We start from the raw sequence: 19,983 nt of genomic DNA, 5'->3' as shown, positions 1-19,983 counted from the left end.
AATTTTATTGGACGACATAATGCCTCAACAATGTACAAGGGCGCGAGTCTGCCGCCCTTTATTTAGATGTGATGAGAGACTCCGTTGCCGAACAAAGTACTTATTACTTTGCAATCGATCAATGAAGGCAAGAGAGGCAGATACGCTCGAGAGACGGGACCGTATCGTTCTCTCCCTTTGTGCAAATTGTTATTTTACCGTTAAAGAGAGATTGCGAACACCCTCTTTGCGTTTTCCGCTTGACTCGGCCGCGAAAGTATCCCGTTCCGAGATTGTGTTGTTTGAATTAAACATTTTTTTCGTATTGTCCGCGCGCAAGTGCGTTTTCTCTAAATAAAAGTAACGGTCGCGCGAGGATGTTTGATATCTCGCGTTTTCAGAAAAGAAGGCTTTCTCTCTAAATCGACCTGATACGCGCGCGTGTGCGACTTCCCGTCCCGATTTTGCAATTTAAAATATTCTTACCTCAAGAAACAATCTCTCTCCCGTGCCGATCGGGGCCCGAAATCTCATCGATATACACGGGAGAGAGATGTATGCGGAATGCAAAAAGATCGGCGCGCTTTTTAAAATACACGGTGCATCCGCGATTGCGCGCACACACGAAAGGATTTGAATCTTTTTGAGGCCCTATTTGGATTTCAAATGACCGATCGGCCGCGGATCTCACGCAACCGATCTCATTTTCTCTCTCTCTCTCTCTCTCTCTTTACTCTTTCGATTTTCTCTTTATTTTTTTTTGTCATATTTCGCTTGCGGTGTTGTTGCTTCCGCTCCTGTGACGCCGCTGTGGAACTCGATGTTCGTCGCTCGCGCGCGTCCTCGTTTACAAGCGCGAGATCGAACAAAAGCTAAAACGCAACGACGTGAATTTCGTGCGCAACCACAAAACAAGACGAATTTGAAAGTTGTATAAGCGTGACGCGATAAGAGATCGGCGAGAGATATATCTCTGTTAAAATATAATTCTGAACTGTTAAAATATATTTCACGCGAGCGCGATCGCGCTTTCTTTTCTTCGAGACTTTGTGTCTCTCTGACTTAACACGACGAATGCATAAATAAAACATTTAAAACAGTACGCTCTTGTATTTTTTTTTCTTTTTCACTTTCATACTCCTTTCCTTGAGGTCTCGCAAATATTTTGAATTCGCCGAGCGACCGTTATTAACACCGTTTATTTCTCCTTGTGTTGATAGATCCGAACAAGGACTATGTAACTTTACTGTGTTTACTTCATCCTCACGCTTACCTGTTACGTTCACGTGATGTGTTCTACGGTTTGTGCCGACTCGAGTTCAAAATTCTCGATTTGTATTCTCTTGCCAACTTTCGAAAAGTTCGCCCCGAAATTTACAATCTATATTTCTTCTTGATAAGTACAAAGTTTTGTGTGAGAACACTTGAGTAAAAACAAGTATTGATCTCCCACCAACCATTCTTTTAATTATAATTATAACGTTTTTACAACATTAACTATCTTTTACATTAACTCTGTTTTATAACATTAACTCTCATATGTTGTGACTGTGTCGAGACGAATCAATTTCGAAAATTGTCTTTTGACTGTTGATTTTGCTTGTTCTTCAATCACGTTTCACGTTATTTACTGCGCGAAAGTGAGCTTCGTTGTTTAAAATAATAATAATCATTAGAAGATTATTTCAACTACAATATTGCTAAACTATTATGTTTAACGCTGTTCGAGTAATCGAATTAGTTTTCTTTCTCTTGCTACTACATGTGTGCCAAAGATAACACGAAAGATCGACACGTTTGTAATAAATTTGTTAACGTGCATTTCAACGTCGATATTAGGTTTTTAAGAGGGTACTGGATACCGACTATAGCGACCTGTAAACCGACGTTCTTAAATCAGATTCTCTGTCGTATTTACTGCATCAAATCCAAAATGCTTCTCCAGAAATAAGTAAATTGTGCTAAGAATTGGCGCTTGTTCTTTGGAATGTCAAAATTCAGCACAAATTTTTTCTTATACAGTTTCCTTCTATAACCTCACTCATATATTCATATATTTATGTATGTAGAATTATTTCTAAGCTTATGTAAGTATTTCCAGTGAATTAGCACCCAACATACGATAAAAACGAATCGAATGAGCTATTCAAATTATGATTTGACTATCTCATTGATGAGAGAAATCTGAATTCGTGATGATGTGTATTTGATACCATATACTATCATTATGAATGAAAAACAAGTTCAAAAAAGCATTATATACCCATTTTCAAAAGCTTTAGTTTTGTATATTTACTTGCTTCTGTAGAAGCGCTTTTAATGTTGTGCAGTAAATAAAATTAAAAAATAAAGAAATTTAGGCTATAAAAACGTCGGTTTACAGGTCTCTATCCAGTTTACAAGCCGGGCTCCAGACCCTCTTAATAGTCACGTTTCACAGACACACAATTAACACACACGCGCGCATATTTCTTATTTAGTCTCTCATATTAAATCTATTTCTTATATTATATCTATTAATTTTTATATTAATTCTTATATTCTAAATTATTAATTTATCCAATAACATAAATATATTACTAATTATTATAACGTCAGGCATGTTTTAATTAATGTTTCCATCTGATTGGATTGATTGAAATATATTTTAATTTTTTTCTCACATTCGTATTTCTTTCCTTGATGTCTCACGAATATTTTGAATGTCGCAGAGCGACTTTTATTAAACATTGTTTATTTCTCGTTTACAATATTTATTTCTTGTTTATGATAGATTCGAACGCGGATTATGTGACTTTGTTGTGTTTACTTTCTCGCTTACCGTTAAAATATATTTTCCAATCAGATGAAAACATTAATTAAAACATGCCTGACGTTAATATTAATCAGAAATCTAAAACAATTTAATATTGAGGTTTTAATAGTCGCGCTTCATTCACACAACACACACGCACGCATATACAGAATAAGTCACGCAATTGGGACGGATTCTATCTCAAAATTAGTAAAAGATAAAAAAAAAATCTAAAGAGCAAAGTTGAATGGGATGATACTGTCTATTTTTCTACGATTTTATTTTTTTTATAAGTGCAACAATGCACCTGAAAAATGCAAATGCACTTTTTTTTAAAATAGAAGTGCATATTTTTTTGTACTTATATCAATTCCTCAGGTCATTCTGCGTAAAAAAGTATTAGGTTATCATGATTGAAAAATAAATATTTCGTGAAATATTGCACAATTTTTATAAGTCGTTTACTTCATAAAAGATGTTCGAACGTTTCATCTCTGCATTGTAAACACTTCATACATTGTTTCTTTATGTTTTTCATTACAGCATTAATGTGATCACTGTTTATGTTTAAACAATGTAGTTTAATTCGTTTTTTTAAATCTTTTACAGAAACAAATAGACGGAAATGCACTTTATCTTTGAGATAACCCTATGCACGCATCGTAACCACTTATCTATGACAAATTTATTCTAATAGATGGTTTGGAACACATAGTACAACACCATGGCCAGCACGATCTCCAGATTTGAATCCTCTGAACTTCTTCTTATGGGGTTATCTCAAAGATAAAGTGCATTCCCGCTCATTTGTTTCTGTAGAAGATTTATATAAAAGAACAAATTTGTTCTTTAGAATTTTTTTCTATCTTTTACTAATTTCGAGATAGAATCCGTCCTAATTGCGTGACACCCTGTATTTCTTATATTTAGTCTCATATAAAATCTATTTCTTATATTAATTGTTAGTTCTTATAATAATTCTTATATTACTTCTTATATTCTTCTTATGTTAATTTTTTTCTTATATTCTTATGTTAATTTTTTTTCTTATGTAAAATTTTTAAAACATTTTTTTATGTTAATTTTTTTTTAATTCTTATGTTAATTTTTTTCTTATATTACGTTAATTTTTTCTTATTTTATGTTACTTCTTATATTAATTTTTCTTATATTAATTATTAATTTACCTACTTACATAAATATATTACTAAATATATTTTATATTTTTTCACACAACAGTGACGAAGCTTGACATACACACATACAATGACTTTCTAATTTTAAAACTTTGACAACGACAATTTTAATTTTAATTTATACTTCGTTAATGAAAATCAGGAGGGATTGTTCAAATAAAGTATTCCACTAAAGATGGTTTGAATAGAATAAACCGAAACGTTTGAATTAATCACATTGATTTAAAATTATTTGCACAACATCCTGCACATAGGTTCAAACTTGCCCGAGCTAAACAAGAGATTTTTTAATTTCGTTAAGAACCCGTAATAAAACAACATCATCACAGATTAAAATATATTTTAATTAATCTAACCAGATTAAAACGTTAGTTAAAACATGCCTGACACTTTAATATTACTCAGAAATCTAAGAAATTCGTATTCTATAATACGCGTGAGGGCTATGAGGGCTAAGTCCGAGACAGATTGACAGAGCGGATTCCTAAGGGCGTAATTTTTTTCAAGAAGGCGACAACTTTCTTTTCGCGGTTTTTTTCTTTCATCCTTTTGCCGATCGGGAAGATTGTGGGTATCTCTTTCGCTATGTCTTTTATTACAACTGACACCATAAACGGTGCGATTGGGACGGGGGTCCCGATGTTGGCGGTCGTGAAGATCACGACACGGGTTACATCGAGCTTTGATAATGGATCACCGCTCTGCCCGCCCGGTGATTTGCAAATCGAGAAGAACGAAGATAAGTGGCGTATCGTGCTTCGCTATCGGAATCGCGACGGCCGGGTAGCGACGAAGAGGAGGTTCGTGAAGAACGGTGGGGTCGCGCCGGGCGGGTGCGACGGTCGGGAGTCACGGGAGGGCGCGGCAAGGGGAGAATGGCACTTGCGGTAGCGGTGGTAGCGGAAAGGGTTGGGAGCGGGGAACACCGATAGAGAAAGAGAGGAGAAGGAGAAGGTGAAGGAGGGCTGATAGCAAGGGCGGAAGGGGGGATTTTGTTGGCGACGGTATAGGTAGATATACGTTCGGCCCCTACGAGTGCGTAAGATACTACGGGAGAGAAGAGACGGGAGAAAGATACGTCGCGGCGTGTTCCGCACGAAGGAAGGAGATACACCGCGCGGGAGCAAACAGGGAGAGGGCGCGAGAGGAAAAGGGAGGAAGAAAGAAGAAGAAGAGGTGGAGGTCTCCACCTCGGACATATATACGGTGAGAATTCGCGCCTTCTGTCAGTACTTGACAAACCGGTGAGCTCTTAGGATTCTTCATTCGGGTTCTGCCAGTCTGTCTGTCTATCTTCGGACCTTCATCGCTTTTACTTGACTTAGGATTTCGTTGGAGATCCGTAGTCAGTTGGTGAGTTTTCTTAAAAAAAAAAAAAACGCTGTTAAAGCTTGCTTAAACATAAAAGTTTGGTACCGTAAAAAATAGTATGATTATAACAAAAGCAAAAAAAAATAAAATAAAATAAACCGAGTTAGAGTAACGTCACAGATTACCGAGCGAAGGGATAGATCCTCGAAAATTGAAGTAAGAGAATCTTGGGGAAACGGGGTACAGACTTCTCGCGAACGAAGTCGTCGGGGGTGAAGGTCGCGAAATCTGCATGCTCTGCCTTCCTCCAGGCTTTCTGGGTTACACTGCACGAAATCCGAACGAACTGTTTCTTGTTAGTGATTGGTGCGCGTGAGACAGTTTCGTTAAACCTCCATAAAAGTGGAGCGTTATCCGCGAGAAAAGGAGGAAAGTGAAACTGGACCGCGTGTAACCGCGATCGTGACCAAGGCCAGTCACCTAGTTCCGTAGGTGAAGCGACGTCTCGTGACAAGGAAGCCAGAAAGTTCGAGAAGGACGAGGACAGCGTGTGCTCGTGTAGAAAAAAGTTGCGAAGGTAAACTGTGACGAAAAGATTTTCTTCGCGAAAGAAAATAATTAACGTGGGAGGGAGTAAAAACGAGGAAAAAAAAAAAAATAACGGAGAGAACAAGAAGAGTCTACACGTGAGAAAAGAAAGACCAAGTAGCGCGAGTTATTTATTTTATCTCTAGAAATAAGAAAATCCGAAAAAAATCGGGCTAAAGCAATTCGTTTTTTTTGGTTTTTTTATTGCCGAAGAAAGGAGAACGAATTCAGCGAGTGACGACGGGTAATGATCTATCGATCATCTGATCGTATCTCCTACACGACGAAGACCGATCTTAGCTGACTCAACCAAACGACGACCTTGAGAGCAAAATGGTAACGAGGGCGGTACTACTACTCTTGCTGGTACTTCTCGGTGTGTTTAATACACCCGAGAACAGCCAGCGCTTCGCGATGGTCGGCGCCTCATGTTCCACGTGCAGGATGCACGAGGAACTCCGTGAACTCAGTCTTCAGGCAATAAAAGAGCAGATTCTGAACAAACTCGGTCTGAGGCAGGCGCCGAACATGACAGGTCGAGCTCTCCCAAGGATTCCGGCCCTCTCGAAGCTGATGGATATGTACGGGATGCAGTCCGATCAACCGCAATCATTTGGACCTACGTACGAAGACGATGAGTATTCTGCGAAGACCGAGAGCGTATTTGCTCTGGCACAGCCACGTAAGTCCTTTTTTCATTCTTTTGTTCACAATTTGGCTAGAAAAGACAATATTTAATCAAAAAAACTTTGTTCAATATTGATAAACAATTATTTCGAACTATTATTTGGCTTCTTCGTATTTCTGTTTCTATTTCGAGACTGTGACACACACAATGTGTCTCGAAATGTATCGCGTGTGTAAAGTCAATAATTTCACAAACGCTCACTTATCGTTTGCGTAACGCGTATGAAAATTCGCCACGATATGAAAAAAAAAAAAAAAATCTCTTGCATTCAATTATTATTAAGCGCTACATGTATTACATCAATGTAGCGATGATCTTTTCCTCGCAACAAGTCCGATATATACATACGTACGTACGGCCGCAAAAACCGGCTGCATATCTCGGTAATAGGTAGCGTTATCCTAAAGATCATGCCAGTCAGGCGCCACGGTTTGCTCAGAATTAATTACCGCGAGTGGTAATATTTCATACACGACACCGATCATGTTTTCCTTGGCAACGTCAAGTAAATTAACCTCAGCGACTCGGCGATCCGCCCGGCGTGACTCGCATATATACACACACACACGCTCTCGCGTGTGGCGTACATAGGTACGTACACTGAATTGCATCGTATCATCGCCGCTGATGAGCATCTTGTAACTTAATAGCGCCGAAGTAACAATTATATAACCTGGTTCTTACATCCGTTGCTGTTTAAATCTCTACGCGATTTACTCGACACGAAACTTGCTCGCTTTCTTACGATCTTTGTGTTTAATTTCGATTTGAAAAAAAAAAAAAAAAAGATACATAATAATTCTCTTCTCTAAAGACGTCAGACTCGGCATTAAAGAATGAGAGATGCAAAAAAAAAAAAACATTCAAAAAAATTTAGAAAGAATCGCTGCAAAAATTGTAAAAATTAAAATCGACGAAAAAGAGTTTTTTTTTTTACATTTGCTTCCGCGGAGCGCGCGCCGAGCGTGAAAGGAATTTTAATCCTAATTGGTCCTTAAGCTCAATGTGCTACCAGTCAGAATCTCAAACGTGCCTGACACTCATCTCGTTCTCGACGCCTCTTCGTGTACATACATAAGTGTGCGAGCGTGAGCGTCGCTGCCCAAACTCGAACTCTTTAATCGTCGGTTGTCGCAGGCGCTTCTCTTTCGGGAGGGGGGGGGATCTTTCTAACTCCTTAAACAAGTCGAAAAGTCCTTGATCCTTTGTCGCTTCAAAAGCCTTTTGTAAGACGATATAGGCCTTACGGCCCGCGCTCAGAGGGAAACCGAGACTCTCTCTGCGTGTTGGTTCTAATGAACGTTTACGCGACCGCACGATCGCATGCAATTTTGTTTATCTCCGCACTTTCAGGGTATTTGTTGCGCTTCAAGCGAGAATCGTCATTATATAGGGATTAGTTGTAATACGCAGTTCAATCTTGTTACAAAAAAACTCAAAATCGAAAAAAAAAAAAAAAAAAAAACAATACACAAATCCGCGATTATCGCCGCTAAGAAGATAAAAATTTTTCACAATGCAGTTTTTCTTGTAATAAACAAATTAAAATAAACTCCAGCGTACGTGCGAACTATTCGCGCGACGCGCGCCGACAATCGCGAGCATCAGCTGTTGTCGCCAAGGAGGAGGAACGTTCCAAAGAGGACCGTTCGGTGGTGCTCGAGGAATCGCGCACGATTTCGGCGACACCCTGTATGCACTCGTGTGTAATATACACTTGTTAAGGAGTAGAAGAAGCTCCAAACGGTCCCGCTCGGATCTGTTGCACGAGTCCCTCAGGCAAAACTGTCTTCGAGCCACTTGCCGCTAAGCACGTAATAGTGGCAGTAGAACCACAACCTGTTATTAAGGCCCCCGTGTTCGCGAAAAAAAGAAAGAGAAAAGAAATAAAAGAAGATCAACGACCTGCTTAGGAGAAAGAGAGAGAAAGAGAGAAAGCTCGGCACGAGGGAGGACGATCGAAGGGTGGTGTTTCGTTTTTTCGAGATAGCCGGGCGGAATTTTTTTTCGCGCAATTTCGGACGCGAGAGAGAAAGCGGCCTAACAGAATCCCGTCGGGCGCAACATCTATATCGTGGGCGATTACCGCGTATCGCGTGATCATAGGGTTATATGCCATTTTGGTATATAACGATAAAAAGTGTTGTCTCCCGTTTATCATCGCGACAAATTATGGCTTTATTTTGCAACGTTACTGCAAAGTTGCAACAAAAAACGCGGAGGAACTGAGATATTTCTGCAGCATCGCCGTGTTCCGGCGCGTTCGCAAAGCGCGCGCGCACTTCGACTCGATTTGCGTTCGAGTTTAAATCGCGCGCGGCAAATTAAAATGAATTGAGAGATTGTGTTATTCTTTCGCGTAGTTCTCGAAACAAAATATTGTATTTAAACGCATATAATTTGCGTGTTGGATGTGCGTTTAAATATAATATTTTGTTTTGAAAGAATAATACAATCTCTCAATCTATAGTATTTTAACCCCTTGCCGTACCATTTAGCTCAACAAAATCCGTGCTCAAGCGGTTGAAGACGGCGCGCACTAAACGGGCAGCGTGATGCGCGGAGACAATCACAATAGAAGCCGACGTGCGGATACCTGTTCACGCTTGATCTTGCCTCACGACTTTGACTCGTGATGTTTACGTTTGGCCCGCACTTGGTTCCACAAGTCTCACTCGTGATATTTACGTTTGGCCCGTATTTCTTTTCACGAGTCTGACTCGTGATATCCATGTTCAGGTCAAAATTGTTATCACGAGTCAGACTCGTCAAAGTACGACAAGGAGTTAATTTACCGCGCGTGATTTGAGGTACGTGAGCGAGTGCCTCTTATAAATAAACGCGATCTATATGAAACGCGATGCAACCGCGGTTTTCGATTGAATTTCGAACAAAATTTGCATTTAAACGCACATAATTTGCGTGTTGGATATGTGGGTTTAAATACAATTATTTTCTTTCGAAAGCAACGAAAGAATAATTCAATCGAAAACCGCGGTTGCATTGCGTGTCGTTTTATATAGATCGCGTTTATTTATAAGAGGCACTCGCTCACGTGCCTCACGTGCTCGACATTCTCAACTCCTCCCGAGGCGTCACAGCCGCCGCGTCTTCCGTTCGTACACGTTGAAAAGCGTGCGACAATCGTGACGAAGGTTTGCTTCCTAAAATGATCTTGATTCCGCGACGCGGTCGAAAATAAGTCGGGCGTATATTTAGCGACGCTGCTCTCTCTCTCTCTCTCTCTCTCTCTCTCTCTCTTTCTCTATCTCTATCTCTCTCTCTCTCTCTTTCTCTCTGATAACGAGAACGGCCGGTGAGGTGAAACAAAAGAGCGAAGGAATTACGTTCTTGCATCATCGGATGCGAGATTTAATAGCCGGAACGATCCGTGACGATAAGAAAAAATTAAGAAATGATGTTACTTGAATATAACGCGACGCTTGCTAGTTCGCGAGCACCGTGCGCAAAACGGCGCGACGCAGTTCGCGATCTTATCAATGCGATATTGGCGTGGTCGCAAGTGCCAAATTTAACGTGGCTTCAAAAATGCTAAAAAAAAAATAAGAAAGAAAGATTAATTGCACGTATCGTCTTTGCGACTCGGGTTATCACAAATGACCCCTTTTCAACCTTCGAGCGGAGAGCAAAATCTTTGGAAATGCGTTTGTGCGTATTTTTTTCTCCGCGCGCGAAAGTCCTCTCTGCCTTCATCCTTTTCGTCTTTTTCGTCAATCTTGCAATTCCGTACATATTTTTCACGCAGAGAAAATAGCCAACGCCGCGATAATAATAATTTTAAATCGAAGCGATACTTGTCTATCATATTTTTTTTCGCTTTTATTTAAAACATATCTCGAAACTTTAACGCGTCGTTCGTTTTAGGCAGTAAAATATGCTAATTAAGTCGATTTCGGGGCGTTATCAAACGCGTGAAGAATATTTGTTCTCGATGTTTTTTGTGTAATCAGAGATATAAAGAAAAAAATCCGCGTAAATCCGCCTAATTATAGCGCGCACATAATCGCATTACAAGTACCGTTAATCTCACACCGAATTTCTGCATTTTAATTATTAATCTTTGTTTTTGCGCCGCGCGAACAGATAACACGTTCCGTGCACATGCCTCGGTGAATCGGGTGTGCACGCACGGTCTTAATCTCTCGGTTTTTTCGTGTATCAGCGCATTTGTTGTTTTCGAGTGCACTTTCAGCAGACATTATTTCGTAACTCGCAGTGTCCATCGTCGCGCTTGTCTATTGTCGAATTTGATTTTCTCCGCGCGATCTTTTTTCCTCGTTTTATCTTCTTGACAGCTTCATGCGTCCCCGTTAATCTTTCGTGTATTTATGTATCTTTTAACGTGCGCATTTCTCTTTGTCGAAAACACACTCGAAAGTCTACTTTCGTTTTCTCATTATCGGTCTCGAATTTTCCTCCTTGTCCGCAATTTGGATTCCCGCAGCCGCGTCCTCACTTTTGCTCGACTTCGATCCGTCTTCTCATCCTATTGTCCATTTCTTCCGATAACGTTCTAATTGTTTGTGAGAGGTTCACCTTTTAAAGTTACTCCCCGTGATCGATCGTTCGATCAATTTAAGATTTTCTTTCTTACGTCCGGCTACTCGATAAAATCGCGTTTCCTTTGATTTTCACATGCGCAGCTCCTTTCCGTATCTCGACATCGGCCGTTCAGCGAAACGACCGGCGGACGTTTTTTGCCCGATGTTCTCGAGAGATCGAAACGATCGCATCTCGCAACAGATCGATCCGCTTGTATAAAGCACACATACGTATACACACACGCGTGTCCGTACATAGAGCGGCTCATGAGGTACCGATAAGTGACTCACTTACTCCCCGGTGACCAATTTAAAATTTAAGATTCTCCCATTGTAGCGATTTATTCGTCAATCGTCGAAAAGTTATCGCGGAACGAGGTGACAATCAATTAACGAGAGGGTCGTTAAAGAAAAAATACTCTATCTTTAAATTTTTTGTAGATATCTAATAAATTAATTACTGTATTGAAATTCCACGTTTTGTAAAGCGACGTTTTTTCACAATATCATTATGTAGTAATTTAATTAAAGAAAAAAAATAACTATTAAATCTCAACAACTTCAAAAAAAATTTATTAAGATAAAGAACAACTATCTCTTTGTATTCACCGCCACGTAACCCTAACCCCGATGACGTTGGCCAAAAATTATTTCTTGCAAGGAATATAATTGCTCACGTCGCAACCGATAGCCGCTGCAGGACGCGATTGATTAATTGTCTTTTAAATGTTTTTTTTTTCGCACTTATCGGAACGCATTTAGATACGACACAATAGGAGGAGGGCGAACAAATGCGCCAAAAAAATGTTTGATGTAAGTATTGCATGCATTGTATTGATAAATAGTATCGGGATAATTAAACGTTTTCAAATAAAAACAAAAAGTTTCTCACAAAAAAGTGTCTTTTTAACATTTCGTAACACTCATAATAAATAATAATAAAGCTATTGAGAGAGAAAGAGAGAGAGAAAAGAAGCCGAGAAGAAAAGAGAAAAGCAGAGAGACAAAGAGCAATCAATGGACCTTGTAGATCTGACATGGCGACTGCCGGTCTCTCCTCCCTGTGGCGCTCTTTAAGAAAGAGGAGTTAAGTATAGGTATTAAAGCACATAGGTCCCCCACCCCCCTCTCACACCCGGTCGAACACTAGACGCGATCGCCAATACTCTCGCAAATGTATACGTGTGCGAACGACGAACCGGCCTCCATCCGCGCAACGAAGGTCACGGCCGATGCACAGCCTAGGTCAGGCCCATCGGTTATTATCGCTTTTAAAGTTTGTCTGTAGGTAACTGACGGTTATTGGAATCACATTTATATGTTCGGAAAATGAAACCTAGTCCAACGTGACGTAACGCCCGGAGCTACTCTCTAGGACGGCAATTTCTTGTCTCTAGTCAGCTGAAGCGCGACGATTTTCTTTCAACATAACGATAGATAAAACGGTATCACGTTGGTTTTGCGCTTTTCACCGAGAGAGAAATTAATTATCTCGAGATTTCGTTGCGTAATTTCATTAACAAGAAAGCCGTCCCTTATATACAAGTAACGCGTACATCGCGTTGCGCGTTTGCATCGTTATTATATATATATAAAAAAAAAAAAAAAAAAAAACGATAGCGCGCTAGCGTCTATCTCGCGCGTGTGCCGGAGATTTTCGCCACGTGGATTCAAAAGTGAACCTCATTACCGCCATTATCGCCCACCAAGTGGCGATACGTGCGTGCTTACATAAAGCGCGCTTACATCACTCGGGTTTAACGACGTCATTCAATCTTCTGTTCTTCTTTATTGTTATTAATTGAGTCGTGCGCAATTCGATAATTAAAATCGGGAGCGCAACGCCGTCTCTCGTCGTGTAATTGATAGTAAAATAATTTCACTGAAATAATGAAAAAGAAAAAAGAGAAGAAACACGCGACGGAGAATATTTTTTTTTTTCCCACAAATGTTTAACAATCGCGCGGTTTTTCCCTTTCGGCGCGTCCCCTCCTCACTTTTGCGAGCGCCGCGTTCGATCTGAAATCAGACGGTGTTCCGACGAAAATAGCAAATCTGAAATAGATATACACGCACGCATATATCTTCGCGGAGAGAATAATGATAGTCTAGATAGTGCCATTGTGGTCAGCATACTCGCAGACAGGCGCCGGTGCTCTCAGCGGTTCTCATCTCGCTCGTATCTTAACTGCCCGTCGAGAATTTGATCGCGTGAAAATTTTCGATTTCTCGAAATTTCAAAGAAAATTCTTCTTCATCTTCGATTTTAATCGGAAGAGAAGCGATTTTGTTTCCCGTTGTGTGTCGTTTGATTTGAGACTCGCGGAAAAATCTAACGACAAGAAAAGTTTTGTGAAACCTCGAAAATAAAATTAAAACGCGCGCGAATGAGAACGCGACAACTATGACTAAACCCTACCGAGTAACCAGTTTGTCTTGTTCCCGGCTCTCCGCGTGATCAGGTATTAAAAGTACAAATATCACTTGCTGCACGTACCGCGAGTGTCTTTAAGGGCCACTGCTGCGCTTTGTCGTTAATTTTCGCGCGATCGATCACACACGATTTTGAGAATCGACTTTTTACCCTTTGGCATCGACAGATTTATTCTCGGTTTATTTATTTAGCGCGCGTGTGAGAAGGTAATCGCGGTGTTAAGAAAAGGGTGTTTTTCTATACTTCTTTTTTCTGTCGCTTCTCCTCTCCCCGCCGGCGTACCGATGACTCCTCCAGGGAGAGGGGATGCATAAACGCACGCGATACCGCGAGGGTTAAGCCCTTCCGAGGGCGAGAGGAAAGGAAGAGGAGGAGGAAGAAAGAAGTAGCGAGAACCGGACAGGCAACGAAAAGAAAACGACGGTAGAAGGGCGAAGGAAAGGAAGAAGGAAACGAGTACGCGTGACCCAAATGCGAATTTTATCGAGTTACGCCGTTATGCTGTCGAAGTGCAGTCGGAATTGCGGGTCCGCGTCACGCGACGCAGATTGCTCGGAGACGGCAGTTTTTACGTCCGGTTTTTTCGCCGGGGCGCCGGTCGGCTAAACCACCCCCCGTTCCTCCCGTCCCGAAGGTGAGATCCCTTCCCTCACGCGTGTTTTACGGGGGCGTGGTGGCCTCGCGCGGCCACCGGAAAAACGATAACTGCTTGTAGATAGGTAGCGGCGCTTTTTTTCACTCCGTGCGCGAGAAATTATCGTCGATCGATCGTGTGTTCTAAACTACGCGCGATTCTCGGTAATTTACTTAACGCGAACGCGATTTAAATCGCGCGGATTTCCCGCGAAAACGCTTTTAAGTGAAACTTTTCCACACCGGACTCTGCCGGAAACCCGCACCACGTATAAGATCGTGTTTCACACGCGAATGAAGAAAACGTCGATGAAGAAAACGGCTGTGAGTTAGTGATAGCGCGGCGAGTTTAATCGGTCACGTTGAGGAAACGAAACAAGTTTGAAAAGATCCAAAAAAAAAAAAAATTCCAAACGAGCAACGCACGTCGTCTCTCGATTTGACTCTCAAACGGAGAAGAGAATCGTAGTGCCGTTTCTTTTTCTCACGTCGATCAGATGCTGACGCGTTCCTCGCGAGCGAACGAATTTTCCCGCGAAGGGTCGTTCACTCCCGCGCGCCCTACGGGGGCTCCGCAGGATCATTAGTGCAATTAGGTATTCCGAAGTCGGAGGCAACGTTATCGAGCGGCTTTAGGGCAACGAGAGACTCCGTAAGCGTAATAAAGGGGGAGGCGAGGAGGGGAGAAATGAGACAGGACGATACCGACGATTACAACATTAATTTCGGGGTTCAACGCTCCTGGCGGTGGCTAGGTGTGCGTACAGACGCGAAGTTTTGCGTGCAGACACACGGCAAAGCCCCCGACGCTGCCCCGCTTACTTCCCGCGGCTGTTTTAGTCTGAATTGGATGTGCCGACGCGCGTCTCGTTTCGCGAAAAACCCGCTCAGACGCTTCGAGCTTTCTCGTGTCGCGAGATTAAAACTCATCAGCGAGAAAGAGAGAGAAAAACTGCGCAATGTGATAAATTTATCAAATCGAGCTTTGATATCGTCACAATAAACCAACGTGAAATTTTATATTCCTTGAACATTAACGATTTTTTGAAGATTCGAAGTTTTGAAGATTCGCGTATTTCTTGAATGAGAGACGACGAAATCGCAGTCTTGTCTCAAGGTCGAAGCCACCGCCACTTTTGCATCCTCACGCGACGCGCCGCTTCCCGTCGATCCTTTTTCGTTCCTTCCTCGTCTGTTCGCGCTTGAAGGTCGGATAAAGGAAGGCATCGTCGTAACGACACGCACACACACGCGCGCACGAGTCATCGTCTCTCGTTTTTCCGGCCGGAAAAAAAAAAAAAAAGAAAACAAAAAACGGGAAGAAAGACCGGAGTCAGGACGCAAAAGATGGTGACTTTATTTTCGTCCAGACGAGGCTACAGACCGTCTGGCGCGCGAGCTTTCGGACTATATTTAAATAGTCGGGGGAAAGAAAAAAAACCCACACCAGAGCCAGAAAGAAGTTACGGCGCGGAGGCGACGCATTCGAAAACGCGCGCGCCCGCCTTTGTTTCACGCGCCCGCGCGCTAATTCCCGTTTACGGGAATAGCCGTCTGCGCTCTCGACGATTTCTTTCTCAACGCGCGCGGCGCTGTGTGTGTTCACAAATCGCTTCTGACTTATATCCCGCCGGGAATTATATCGCACACGTGAGACGCGAACGGATTTTCGGGGATAAGCCGCGGTGTGTCACGCAGACGCAAATAAACACGTACGTGCATCTCTCGGCTGCGAGATAGATGATAGGGGGTGAAAGCGACAAAAAGAAGGAAGGGCGCGCGGATGAAAACAATAAAGCCAAAGGCGCACTACTAAAGTGCGTGCGCGCTCCAGCGCCTGGGATAAATATAGATTTTAGCGGAGGTCGCGCGCGCAAGAACGAACGCGTAGAAAGACTTTCCCGGTCTCTCTTGAGAGACACTCGCGCGCGCACATTAGTATATTCAATTCTTCGCGATAATCATTCGACATTTGTTTTCATCAAAGTTTGTTCGGAAAAACAGAAAAAAAAAAACAAAACAAATTGTCTGTTACGCGAAACTTTTACTCGAGCGTCAAGTGGCAACGACGACGGGTCGAGGAGGAGATGGAATAATTACTCATTTTTAACGCACTGGAAGTGAGAAATTTTTTGAAGTAAATACTCAGCTTATCGCGTTCGCGCTTTTTAAGCGTCTGTCTGGTACGCAGATTTGCGATCATGCGAGGAGATACGCAATCTTGTTTGACAAAAAACACGCGCAAAATAAACCGAGAAAGCGAGACACGGATGAAAGTCATATGGAAAACAACGATAATACCGTTGTGGTGTCGTGGCCCTGTCTATAAATAACGTTGAAGAAATAATTGATACGAGACGGAACCTCCTACCAGGCCGCGCGCTCGCGTGGCGACTTATCGTCCCTCCTCGTTGAATCCCCGATGCGCTTTTCGGGACGATTCTTTCAGCTTCTTGTCTTCTCGCCGGCTGCGCGCGTAAGGGGTGGCGCGGCGGTGTTTAAAAATATCGCGCACGTGATCGTCCATCAGCGCGACGCGACACGCGCGTGTTTCTCGCACATCGTCTCCTCGCAATCTCCGGTTTTGGAAGAGATGTCACCTTCGCCCATGCCTCTTCCCCTCCCGTGTGATAATCACGAGCGCGCGCCCACACGCGCTCGTTGATCTCATTAGTTGATCTCATTAGCATTTGCTCGTTATTATTTTGAAAAAAACAAAAGAAATTATTGCGTTAAAGTAGTAGCTCGTTTAACAATTTGCGACTCGATAACACGCGAAATATAAATCTCGACGTGGAAATTTCGAGGAAAGTTTTCGAGCTCGCGCGATAACAGTCGCTCTCCGGATAGTCTCACAGGTGATTGCGGTTTTTTCTGAAAATTATCACGCAAACGTAAGCTGCGACCGATATCGCTCTCTCCCGCGTTGCCTGTTTGACAAACATCGGAACCGCCCTCTCCCCCTCCGCATTTTTTCGACCAACCGCGCTCATCGATAAGAAGCATTTATCAATTCGTAATATACACATCTACGTCCACCTCCCGTCGGAATTTGACATTGATATAGAAAACCGGCTGCAGGAGCGGCGCGCAGCTGTGTCGCTTCTGCTGCCGTGTGAAAGGTTTCGGCTGTCAAACTTTCTCTCGCGCTTAACCTTCAACCTCGGTTTGTAACGCGAAGGGCGCGATTTCGGCGGCGGCGGCGGCGGCGGCGTCGCGCACGTCCGCGTATAATCGTAAAGTTGACGTGATTAATAATAATTAGTTCTCCCACGGGCGTGACGGGCGGTAGACGACGGTAGACGCAATCGCGCGGGTAGACATTGCTTGCCGTGCGAGTCAGACGATCGTTGCGGGACAGTTGACGGCTGACAGTGACGACGAATAAAAGCGCGTGACGTGAGGGTAGAGATCGCGAGGGGAGGTGGAAGTGGGTGGGAAGGAGAGATAATCGAATTACATTCGTGTGCTCGAAAACGCGCGGAACGAGAGCCACTCAGCGAAGGTTAATCATCGTCGTCGTCGTCGTTTGTGTGTGTCTCTTTCTCGCCACATCCCCTTCTCGTGAAACAAAAATAAACGAGCGCAATACGTCACGCAATTTCGTCGTATTCCCATGCAAAATTAAGACGAGTCGAAGCCTCGTGCGCATCAAACAACAGGAGACCGCAATTCCGCTCTATCCCACGACATGAGTAAATAATTGTTCCGCGAATATCTGCGCGTTGCATATTTTCTTTCGCTTCTTCAAAAAGCAATTAGCAAAATCGCGGCGAGATGGAAGTCGATCTCTTTCGAGAGAGAGAGAGAGAGAGAGAGAGAGAAAAAGAAAGAGAAAAGATTTAATTCGCGTCATTGAATTGCATCGTGTGTCGGGTCGGGAAAACGTCCCCGTCCGGGACGGGAGATTCGCACAAGTTTCGCGGAAAACTTCTTACCGCGATCGGGTAATCCAGGTATCAAATACCGGGACGCCGCGAGTTTAGAAGAGGATCGACGCAGCGGTTGTGTCGCGCCGCGAAGTAAATCGACGTGGCCGAGCGCTGATTGATCGATCGGCCACGAGAAAAACGTTCGTGTAACGGTACGATTTGAGAGGTGGCTTTACCCTTCGTGGAAGCGGCCTCTCTCGCCGAGCCCGATGTGGCCTGAATAGAGTCTCTCGTGTGTATATAAATCTGCCTCCGCAAGGTTTTTATCAATCCGTGTGCCCCCGGGGCCGCCGATCGATCGATCGGATCGCACGCCGCGAATCTCCGCCGGGATCCCAGAGTCGAGTTTGACCATGTCTTCGTCGTCGTCGTCGTCGTCGTCGGTCAACGGGGTAAATGTCGGACGCACGTGCGTGTAGTACACGAGCGCGGCGGGCCGCAAGAAACGAGCGCGCCTCTCGAGTCCTGATTTATTGCCGATCGCGAGAGAAACGGCCGAGATCGCGGAGGAGAAGCCTGCCTCCCTCCTCGCCGCTCTCTTCATATGCGCGGGCGTTGTGAAGCGTTTTTGCAATCACGACATGTGTGCGCCGGGAGGATTTTTCTATAAAGCGATCTCTTCTTATTTTGAAAACCGGGCTTCGAGGTTTTGCGAACACGCGTGATGCAGTCGCCGCTCGATCTTCATCAAAAATAACTAAGTACAAAAAATAAAAATAAAAAAATCAAATTTCCGAGATTTGAATCACGGTCGGATTGTATGGTACGCGCGCGTGAAATTAACGGAGAAAATAAACTTGAACTCCGAGAAAGTTGCATTTTATTCAAAAATATACATAAAAACTAAACAAGCTTTTATCTTTGTGTACATTTGCAATCAGAGTGGAAGCCTGACTCGGAAGATACGCGCTCCCCCTTGACATCTTCGTGTGATTAATATTCTCAATATCACTGATTTGATGAATTTCAGCGACAACGACGAGACGAGCTGCACCGGAGACGGTGTTCGTCTTCGATATCTATGTATCGTTTGGACGTTCGCGCAAAAAGCGCGACGCGTGCGGATGATGATAATAATGATAATGATGCGATCGTCGCCGACATAGATCGCAACATACATAAACGTTTCTAGCCGGGAAGATGTGTATCTCCGTCGCGAGATAACGCGCTGTCGGAAATTTCATGTCGTTAGCCAAATTGTTGATTTTAAAGGAAATCGGCGCGAATTTGTTTTTTTTTTTTTTTTTCGAAAAAGACGCTCTGTGTGTTGCAAATTGCCTTTCCAGCCGCGGCCGGAGGAAAAGACACGCGCAAAATGCGTGAGTCTCGTGCGGGAAAGTATATCGCAACCGGTGAAGGAAGTGTGTAACATGTACATATCGCGCCAGTTTTGCTACGATGTAAACTCATTTTAAAAGAAGAGTGCGCTTTGCCGCGGCGAGATTATTACGCGTAATAATATATTCGTAGGTTGCCTTTTCTGTGGATGGAAAAACAAACAAAAAAAAAATTAAAAAAATTAAAAAAATCCTATTCCGGATAACAACGTTACGTCGCCGCGATTACGAAGGCGCGATCATAGAAAGTCGCGCGTTACAATCTATGCTGTGCTCAAGAAACAGTGTTTTCTAACTGCGTTCGATTTTCTATGATATGTCCCGCGCTTTTATCGGCGCGCGCTACTTTCATTTCTTTTAATTATCAATCAGAAATAATTACTCGCGAATCGCGCGCGCCGCACAAACGACTCGACGATAAATCGACGCGACGATCAATGCGAGAGATTCTACATTTTGTTTATTACATTTCCGTTTCTTGCACAATTCAGACTTCTCTCTCTTTCTCTCTCTCTCTCTCTCTCTCTCT

The 19,983-nt window shown here is 43.0% G+C and overlaps 1 protein-coding gene across 1 annotated transcript in view; it reads left to right on the top strand.

The window, feature by feature from the left end:
• The first annotated feature begins 5,182 nt into the window (after positions 1–5,182).
• The window catches only part of LOC109853106 (growth/differentiation factor 11-like), a 19,977-nt gene continuing 5,176 nt past the window's right edge, over positions 5,183–19,983 (top strand). The window contains exons 1-2 of the mRNA XM_020424876.1: positions 5,183–5,322; positions 6,082–6,550. Of these exons, the coding sequence (XP_020280465.1) occupies positions 6,202–6,550 (349 nt within the window). The 5' untranslated portion in view covers positions 5,183–5,322; positions 6,082–6,201. The remainder of the gene's footprint in view (positions 5,323–6,081; positions 6,551–19,983) is intronic.

This window comes from Pseudomyrmex gracilis, unplaced genomic scaffold, assembly GCF_002006095.1.
Source record: "Pseudomyrmex gracilis isolate BER0280 unplaced genomic scaffold, ASM200609v1 scaffold_43, whole genome shotgun sequence".
NCBI classification, from domain to species: Eukaryota; Metazoa; Arthropoda; class Insecta; order Hymenoptera; family Formicidae; genus Pseudomyrmex; species Pseudomyrmex gracilis.
Note: the sequence above shows the minus strand (reverse complement) of the source record. Positions and strands in the feature narration are given on the sequence as shown.